Source organism: Mus caroli, chromosome 1 (genome assembly GCF_900094665.2).
Source record: "Mus caroli chromosome 1, CAROLI_EIJ_v1.1, whole genome shotgun sequence".
Classification (NCBI taxonomy): domain Eukaryota; kingdom Metazoa; phylum Chordata; class Mammalia; order Rodentia; family Muridae; genus Mus; species Mus caroli.
Genome location: NC_034570.1, coordinates 52,092,160 through 52,101,981, shown reverse-complemented (window position 1 = coordinate 52,101,981; position 9,822 = coordinate 52,092,160). Strand labels below are relative to the sequence as shown.

The 9,822-nt window shown below is 45.1% G+C and overlaps 1 protein-coding gene across 1 annotated transcript in view; it reads right to left on the bottom strand.

Moving 5' to 3' along the window:
- Positions 1 to 9,822, bottom strand: part of LOC110291452 (aldehyde oxidase 2) — an 86,008-nt gene that overhangs the window by 31,944 nt on the left and 44,242 nt on the right. Inside the window, exons 24-27 of the mRNA XM_021158623.2 lie at positions 9,410 to 9,496; positions 8,579 to 8,770; positions 6,252 to 6,479; positions 2,234 to 2,329 (exon numbers count right to left, since the gene is read on the bottom strand). Coding sequence (XP_021014282.1) covers positions 2,234 to 2,329; positions 6,252 to 6,479; positions 8,579 to 8,770; positions 9,410 to 9,496 — 603 coding nt within the window. The remainder of the gene's footprint in view (positions 1 to 2,233; positions 2,330 to 6,251; positions 6,480 to 8,578; positions 8,771 to 9,409; positions 9,497 to 9,822) is intronic.

The following is a 9,822-nucleotide window of genomic DNA, read 5'->3' as shown; positions in this document are numbered from 1 at the left end:
GTGGCTGTCCTGGAACTCACTCTGTAGCCCAGGCTGGCCTCGAACTCAGAAATCCGCCTGCCTCTGCCTCCTGAGTGCTGGGATTAAAGGCGTGCGCCACCACGCCCGGCTTTAATTTAGTTTTGATGACTGTGTATGTATGGCCCAGAGCATCCATGTGGAGATCAGAAGACAACTTTCAGGAGTTAGTTCTTTCCTTCTAACACATGGGTCCTGGGGCTTGAACTCCAGTGGTTAGACTTGGTGGCAAGCACCCTTGACCCACTGAGCCATCTTGTCAGCTATTGTGTGGTTTCTTCCTCCGTCCCTCCCTCCCTCCCTCTCTCCCTCCCTTCCCCTTCCTCTTTTCCTTTCTTCCTTTTTTCCTTCTCCTCCTTTCTTCTCTTCTTTGAGACAGGATCTCACTATGTTGCTCTGTCCTGGAACTCACTTTGTAGTCCAGGTTGGCCTCAAACTCACGAAGATCTGCTTACTTCTCCATTCCAAGTGTCTGTGCTTCTGCCCATGAAAATGCTATCCCCTCCCCCCTTTATTATCTTAATTTTTATAGGAGTCCCTCAGAGAAGCTGAAAGGAAAAGAACAGAAAATTTAAAAGTGAACAGCAAAGACTAGAAAAACATAAGTAAGTGGGAATAAATAGAAGAAAAAAGAGGAAGGCGCTGCAAAAGCCGGCCTGACCTGCCTGGAGCGGGAGTTACAGGCTGCTGGGAGCTGCCTGATATGAGTACTTGGAATTGGATGGATCCTTTGGAAAAGCAATGGACACATGGTGAGAACCTGCCTCAAACAAAGCAAAACAACCAAAAAGGGACTGGAGGGCTGACAAGCATGTAAAGTCATGGGACTTTATGGTCTCATGAGGGTCCTTACTCAGTCTCTGTGTTTGCTTTCCTTTCTCCATGACCATACTGTTCACAACAGTCAGGAGGCGTGATGACCCCTGTCCTTCGGCCTACTTCCCAAACAATGCCTGGGGAGAGATTCCTCTCTCAGAGCGGCTGCCTGTCTGTTTTAGAAAAGGAGGCTGGTTGACCTCGCATGAATCATATATGCTTTCTTTCCTGCAGTCAATGGGGTTCAGGGGTCACTGGGCCTGTCTGTCTGTGGCAGGAGCGTGAGCAAGGAGGAGAGGGCTGAGCATGCCTGAATGAGGAATCCTTGGGAACTTGTGTAACGTGGGAGGCGTGTTCTAAGAGAGCTAAGGGGTCAGTGATGAAAGCTACGCTGTAGTAATCTGACCAGTCCATCATCATGTTGATTGTGTTTAATTCAAAGGAGTCTGTTTTTTCTGAGATCATGTCTTTAGAAGTATAGGTCAGGGTTGGTTAGTTGGCCCAGCAGATACTTACCACTGAGCCTGACAACCTACCTGAGATACCCAGCACTCACGTGGTGGAAGTCGAGAACTGACTCTCCTAAAGTGTCCCCTGACCTCCGCATCTGTCATGTAGAATCTGAGTGTGCATGTGCACGCACGCGTGAGGGGTAAACACACACAAATGAGCCTTCCTGTTGGCTTCCCTTTTTATTTTCTTTCTTTGTTCTTTCTTCTTCCTCCTCTCCCCTCTTTTTCTTGTTTTTTGGTCCTCTGAGATAGGGTTTCGCTACTGTAATCCTTGCCTGTCCTGGAACTGCTCTGTAGCCTAGGCAGGACTTAAACTCAGAAATCTGCCTATATATATCCAGAGTGCCAGGATTAAAATTGTGTGCAATCACACCAGCAGGCATCTTTTTTTTTTTTAATGAAAAAGAGCTGGTGTTATGGCTCAGTGTTAAAGCACTTGTCACTTACCTAGCTTGTACACAGCCCTAAATTCAATCCCTAGTACTAAACACGAGAGAGAGAGAGAGAGAGAGAGAGAGAGAGAGAGAGAGAGAGAGAGAGAGAAAGTTACAGCATGTTAATAGTTGATTATTTGATGACTCATTGGCTCTTTCCTGTTCCTTGTTAGCTCGTGTGGCTGTGTGGAGCCTCTGTCATAGTGTTCTGCCGGCTCATGAGTCACCACTTTACTAATAATCTCTTCCACCTCTCAGCCCTGTCCAAGTTCCAGGAGCATTTATACATGCATGAGATTTCTGTCACAGCGTTCATTGTAGTTTATATGCAAGAAGCCTTTCAACTAGTCAAAGTCTTTACATTTGAATGTCCTGTCATCATTTACCTTAAAAGATATTCCAAGTTTCGGTCATGTCAACAATGTGTGAAAAGATGAATTTTCTTGATTTTACCTGTAACATTTTGGTGTGAATACCTTGCCCCAGTTCATTGCCTCCATGTGCCACCAACACAGAGCCATCAGTGTAGATATGGACGAGCGCAGCCGCCTATAAGACAATCCAGGAGCATTTCTGTGAGGGTATTGGTAAGTTCAATGTAAGAAGTGAGGCTTAGGGTTAAGAGCACTGGCTGATCTTCCAGAGGACCCAGGTTCAATTCCCAGCACCCACATGGCAGCTCACAAATGTAAGTCCACTTTCCAGGAAATACGACTTCTTCGTTTAGTTTTAATGGGCAATGCACACACATGGTACAAAGACATATATGCAGGCAAACTCTCATACACATAAAATCATTTCTAAAAATGTAGGAAAAGAAATGAGGTAGTGAAACCTCACTCTCTGGAGCAGGGAAGTCAGAGATGTGAGGTTTCCCATAGGTCCTTGAACTTATGTCTACTCTATCAAAAGTCAACTGCAAAGAATTTCCCTACTTAGCAATATGAATTTTTTTTTTTTTAGACAGGGTCTTATCTTACTATGTAGCTCTAGCTGGCTTAGAACTCCTTCCGGCTGGCCTTGAACTCACAGAAATTTGCCTGCCTTCGTCCCCCAAGTTCTAGGGTTAAAATCATGTATGATCATGCCTACCTGGTCTTAACTACTTGAAAGTCAAGTGAGTTAGGGCTGACTGTGAAGCTACTGAGTGGAATATTTCCCTGATCTTGTCTAGACACATAAACGTGAACAGGCTGCTTCAAGCCAGGCATACGATGGTGGGGACACTGGCTGAAGTCCAGTCATTTCCAGGCAGAATCTCAGTGGCTTAAGGCTGTAGAAAATGAGTTCTATGAGAGCTGAGCAGTCAGCTCCAACTCCCCTTGTGAAGCTCAGGGTCCCCTGACAGTTTGACAATAAATAGAGGCAAGGGACAGAAGTGAGCAAGGTGACTCCTCTTTACCTGTTGCTGAAAGCTCTGCCCCTTGTCACCGCTGTCCTTTAGGGTCTGGTCTCATCCCCTACCCCACTACATTACTCTCTCTTCTTGCCTTGTCCCAGGTCCAATCCCACCATGACTCCTCTCCGATCCTGGCTCCTGCTCTGCTGTCTTCAGTTCCTGGATGGTTCCCTGTTTTCCATCTGTCCAGCCTTTAGACTCTGCAGTCTCCACTCTCTTAAGACTCCCTGCAGCATCTGACCATATCTGAGAAGGCCCCATCACCTCTTCCATCCTTCCTCTTTTAAGTTCTGGGTGCAACAGTGGCTCACTCCTCCCAGTTCACATCCACCTGGAGCCTCAGAACATGCTCCGAGTTGGAAATGGTTTTTGCAGATATAATTATTTAAGATGGTCAGACTAGTAGAAGGGGTCTCAAATTCAATGACTGGCATCCTTAGCAGACTCTGGGGACAACACCAGGGATAATGGCCCATGAAGCTGGAGTCAGACAATGGAGTTATATTGCCATAAGCCAAGAAGGAGCAGGAGCCTGAAGAGGCTGGAAGTGCCTGAGGGCTTGGAGACAGAGTGGTTCTGCTGATAGCTTAACTCTGAACTTCCAACCTATAGAACTGTAGGATCTATACACATACACTTATACATACACATAAACACACACATATGTTTTTCGAGCTGCCCACTATATTTGCTGTACCTACCACAGAGTACCCCATGGGCATGGCAAGTTCTGCTCAGAGAATCTCCAAGCAGGGCAGGCACTGTGCAACTGTGTCCTAGAGAGAACTTTGAGCAGGTTGGACTCAGAGACACTACGTAGATTTTGTTAAAATTAGATGGGTGGAAAGGTGGTGTTTTTCCTCCCAGCCTGGAAATGCCTGGAGGTGAGGCTCCCCAGTGGCTTGGAGGGGCTGGGGAGCTTGGAGATATATGGTGCTAATAAGAGTATTTATTCACTGTAGCCTGTGGCCGGCTGTAGCACTCTGCCTCCCACTGTTTGTGAGGAGGCGTTCCAGCTGTGTCAGCAGCTGACCTGGAATGACACTTGCCAGACCTGGCCAAGCGGTTCTTGGGTATATCAATTTACAGCTCCATGGGGAAGCTAAAAGTCATCAGCTGAGGTAAAGCTTTCTTCTAATGTGGCCAAGATAAAAAATTGGCGCCCAGGGATGATAGTGGAAGGGCTGTACTTTTGGTGAGAAGGGACCATTTTGATGACAAAAGAAACTAGGTACTTAAGTCTTGTTTCTGGTTCTTGGCACAGTACTTCCCGGTACTTACTAAATCTCAGAAAGTGCTATCTTTTTCCTCAGGAGGTACTGGGATAGGTTCAGGGTGAGTGGATCAGCCTGTGTGTATTTATATTTGTGCAGTCCCACTGCACCTTTCTGAGTTCTCTGCACTTTTTGGGGGATGAACACCCAGAAGACAAGTTCTTTGTCCCTCCCTAGTGTCCTGCCTTAGGCATCTCTTCCCATTGGCTGCTTCTGAGTTGTGTCATTTATATCAGCTGGTAATGATAATAAAATATAAAAAGCTTTCCTGAGTTTTGTGATTTGTTCTAGAAAATCATTACAGCTAAAAAAAAATCATTTAGGCACAAGTATGAATTTGTAGCTGGTGTCAGAGTGGAGATAGTCTGTGGATTTAACCCTTGATTTGTGGGGTCTATGCTAACTTTGGGTAGTTACTACATGGTCGAACCTGTCTACTTGTCACCCAGCTGTTGGTCAAGTTAGGCTGGTAAAGATACAATATTTGGTGGCAGAGAAAAACCATCCAGGGTCCATTGAGTCAGTCAAGCTAGTGGATGTGAAAACTAACCTTGTACCTGTCTATGGAATGGTCATTCTAGACTCAAGCAGGGATATGACCCATAAGCTGAGGGCATCTTATCCTACCTGTCAGGGGAGAAAGAGCCCTGAGAGATGTGTCTGGGCTCTCTTGGGAAGGGCTTAGGATTACCCTGGTTGACTTCCAGAATGTTCAAGGAATCTTGCCAAGTGACCTATATTAATTTTCTCAGCCAGTCCTCATTAATCCTAAGAGAGTATTATTGCTAGGCTCACTTTACAGTTGATGGAGCTAAAGCTCAGAAAGTCTGAACAGCTTTAATGTCACATACCTAGCAAACGGCAGACCAAGAATGTCTCAGCGTTTCCTTTCTGACTCCAGTTGACTAAGAGTTTGGATCAACTGCTGCTTTTATTTCCTAGGAGGGGCTTCCTTTCACAGTGTGTGTGTATGTGTGTGTATATATACATGTGTACATGTGTGCATGCATGTGTGTGTGTGTGTGTATTGTGTGTAGGGAGGGGTTGTGGGAAGATAGGCTGCCACTAGTGGGGTATGAATGGAGGAATGCTTTCGATGGTATGCATATAGTGCTGTACTACTTAAAGCCTTTCCCAGTCACTGCATTTTCTGACCTGGGTTGATAGCAGTGAGTAAGGACAGCCATTCCTAGATTTCTGCTAGTTTTCTGGTCCCTGTGACCCTCTGCAGTTCAGAGATCTGTTGGCTCAGGCCCGGTCCTCTTTAGAGGTCTTGGCTGTGTGTGAGACGCTCCCATGCCTCCCTCCTGCCTGGAAATGACTTGCCTCCTCCTCTTGCCAACTTCTCCAGGGCAATTCCCCACCAGAGGCAAACAGATTCCTGGGGAGGTGGCTCCAAGTGCCAGGTCAGAAAGCAGTAGAATGGCTTCTCTGCCTGAGACTTGGCAGGTATCCCAAGCATCCCTGCAGGTGGGACACCCCTTCCTCAGTAGGGAACACACAGGGGCCCATGGGCTCCTATTCCTTTAGGTTAGCATAGAATCTGGAGCCAGTTCTCCTAACCTCCAATCTTGACAGCCATGTGGCTGATGTCCTCAGGCTTGTCACCAAAGCTTCTTGCCACAGTGACCTTTCTCCTACTACCACGTGAAGCTGCTCATGCTTCTGGAAACTTCTCCTATGTATATTCAGGGAAATGTGGCATCCTCGAACATCAGAATCAGTTGATTGGACCAAGATTGTGTTGGACATAAGGGCCATTTATCACATGGCGCATGCGTGTATGTGTGAACTTTACCTGATGGTAGCTTGTTGCAGCAAAGCCAACTGAAAACTTCATGGGGACAATAGCGATGCCTCGCTTCTTCCAGTAACTCTTCTTATTGAACTCGTCCACTCTTGTCCTTCTGATGTGAAAGGAAGACTTGTCCAGACACTCGTTCCAACACCTTATCAGGGGGTCAGGGTTGAACGCTTGCTTGTAGATGGTTTTATCAACTGTTTTGTACATGTTTTTCTCTCTAATCTGAAACAAGTGTGAAATTCCATCAGAACTTATGGTGAGCCAGGCTGCCAGCTGGACTGCTCCCACTGAAGCACAGACTTTGTCGGGGGAGGACAGACTTTTTCCATTGTTTTTGAATGGCACGTGCTGCTGTGAGAATGGTGAGACTGTTTTTCATCTCCTTACTAGTGCACCAACTAGGGTCTCTCTGTCTGAAGTGCAGTGCAGTGGACAGTGACTAGTAAGGGAGTATGATGAAGGCCTGGGAGGTTGGGTTACTAACCTACCTACCCATCCATCCATCCATCCACCCACACATTATCTATCTTTCTAAGTATGATTTATCTACCTATCTATCCTATATTCTGTGTGCGCGCGCGTGTGTGTGCACTTTGAATACATGGTTAAATCTTTTCAAATTTGTGTGTGAACAGGATCTGCATCATATCTTGGGAACTTCAACCTCCAGGAAAGGAGAGCCTGCTGGAAATGCCTGGGGGAGTGGTTTCCAACTATCTCCAACTTATTTTGATAGAAGGAAAAGAATACTGTACTGTCTCCAGCAACAACACTGGATTTTTAAAGACTATGCAGGTTATCAAATCTATTTTCTTTTTCTTTTTGCATGTATAGCTCTGGGGTCGGAGCCCAAGGCTTTGTGAATGCTGTCTTAACTCTATCACTGAGCTACATCCTCAGCTCCATGAAAATGAATATTTTTGTAAAAATTTATTTGTTTCTCAGAAACTCTATGAAGTGCGTCATCTTGTTCTAGCCAAGGCATCTAGGGCACAGAGGTCACTGTCTCTGTTCCTACTGTTCCTGCTTAGGTCGTCTCTCCATCCACCTTTCTTCAGGCTGAACCTCCTGCCATCTTCTCAGAAGGATATTGTTTTTTTTTTTTTTTTCCCCTAATCTTCATCCTGATGAGATGGTTTCCTCCTTTGTACCCATGGGCACTGTTTGTGAAGTCTTATAGGAAATCTATTATTATTCTGATATATGCTGTGTATATAGGACTAGGTGTTCTCTGGTGCAGAGGAAGTACTCTGCCAATCCAATGAAAACCCAGAGGTCCCATTGAATTTAGGTACAAAGATGTTCCAGAGAAAACACAGAGAGAATCCTTGCTGGAGCAGGTCTGGGTTGAGGAGACAGGGTGGACGCGGAGTGCGCACTCAGATGGGACTGAACAGGTAAGGAGTAGAAGCTGTCAGCAACAGCTGGAGTCAGCCTGACTCTGCTCCAACTCCCTTGTACCCCACAAGTCTTCTGGGGTACTTCACAGAACAATATTTTTAAATGGTTCATTTTGGACAATATCTCCAAAAAGCCTTCAAGTATCCCAGCAATTCCATTTCTGTGAGTTTGTTCAATAAATGGATTTACACAAAAGGACAAAAATATTATGTATCCTTAGCACATATGTATTAGGGTGTCCATTTCAAGGTCACCTTAAGATTTTATGCATATATGTACATGTGTGTATGTACTTATGGATGTATTTATGTATGTGTGTATTTTGGTTTTGTTTGAGATAAGGTTTCTCTGTGTAGTCTTGGCTGTCCTGGAACTCACTCAGGCTACCATCAAACTCAGAAATCTGCCTGCCTTTGCTCCTCAAGTGCGGGATTAAAGTTGTGTGCCACCACCACCTGGTATAAGATTTTATTTTAAAATTATGTATATATGTGTGTGAGCTTGTGCATGTGATGCAGTGCCCATAGAGAACAGAAGAGAGCGCAGGATGGATCCCGGGGAGCCGGAGTTACAGAGCACCACTAATGTGGGTGCTGGGAGCAGAATTCTGGTCCCCTGGAAGAGCAGTATGCGCTCTTAGCCACTGTGCCTTCTATCTAGTTCCAGTAACATTTAACAGTCCAAATTGGGTAGCAAACAACCCAGATATGTGTCAGTCCTGGAGTGTCTAAGTAATGATGGCATGTCCACATCACAGTCATGAAAAAACAAAAACAAAATACAAAAAACCAAAACAAAGCTCTTATCTCAAATTCTAAGCCAGGGTTAGTTTGTGCATTTGTTCTAGTGTTCCCTGGGGATGCTAGCTAATTCCTCGAATTCCTTATCAGCCTTGGTTATGAGCCTCATTATAATCTTACCTTTTCTGGTGGAAGCCCACATTTGGCTGCCACAGCTGTGATGCAGGATTCTGTTACCAGGGCTCCCTGTGGGAAGCCAAACCCACGAAAAGCTGTATTGGATGGTAAGTTTGTCATGCAGGCACGACCTCGGAGTCTGAGGTTTCGGATTTTGTATGCATTTTCCAGTTTTAGTACAAGAAATTCTGTTACCTAAAGAAGAAGGAGATAGCCACACACATTAGACACACTGCTCAACTTTCCATGTTGCAGGATATTTGATCACACTATGAATCCCAAGAGTGTGTTGTGTTTACTGGAAAAACCTGTTTCTAGTTGTGGAATATCTTAGCTTTAGAACATATCTTTCATCCCATACAATGACGGTAAAGCTAGTTTGTAGAAGGAAGCAGCCATGTTTCAAAGTGATATCTAATTGAGTGGCACACAAAGTGATGAATCAGAGGAGCTTTGACAGAATAGGATGTGCTCAAGTCTCACAAGAACAGAGAGAAAAGAAAGACAACTTCAGAGAGAACAATGCACAGGAGAGAGAGAGAGAGAGAGAGAGAGAGAGAGAGAGAGCAAGAGCAAAAGCAGTTTTATCGGGAGACTTACAGAGACAGATTGAAGAGAGAACAAGCTAGACACAGGAAGACAGAACAAGCCAGAGAATGAGAAGAAGCTCGAAGATTAGACCAGACTGCCAGAGTTAGTTTGAGGCCAAATAGGGCAAAACTTCAGAGGCTGAGAGAGAAGCCAGTATATCAGGCAAATAAGAAGACACTTTTACACAACTAGACATTTTGCATGTTATCTCTGAAGGGGCACAGTGGTGTCTGACACACATACCAGCTCCGAGTCATCCAATGTGCAGCCTCCATTGATGTAGCATTCAATGTCTAGGGCTTTGATCCGTCCACTGTTCATGAATCCCACCTGTCGCCAAATGACAGACATTTTACTGATTTGCCTAAAATGTACTTACCAAGTGTGAGTCACCCCTTAGTTCCCTGTTGGAAGGCATCAAAGACAGACTTTGCCTCCAGTTTGTTCTTGTGTGGCTCATGCCTGCTGTGACCTTGTCTTCCAGTATCTGATTGAAGAAGGCCTTTCTTGAAAAATTTTTTTTAAAAAAAGATTTACTAATTTATTTACTTTATGTGAGTACACTGTTGCTGTCTTCAGACACACCAGAAGAGGGCGTTGGATTCCATTACAGATGGTAGTGAGTCACCATGTGGGTGCTGGGAATTGAACTCAAG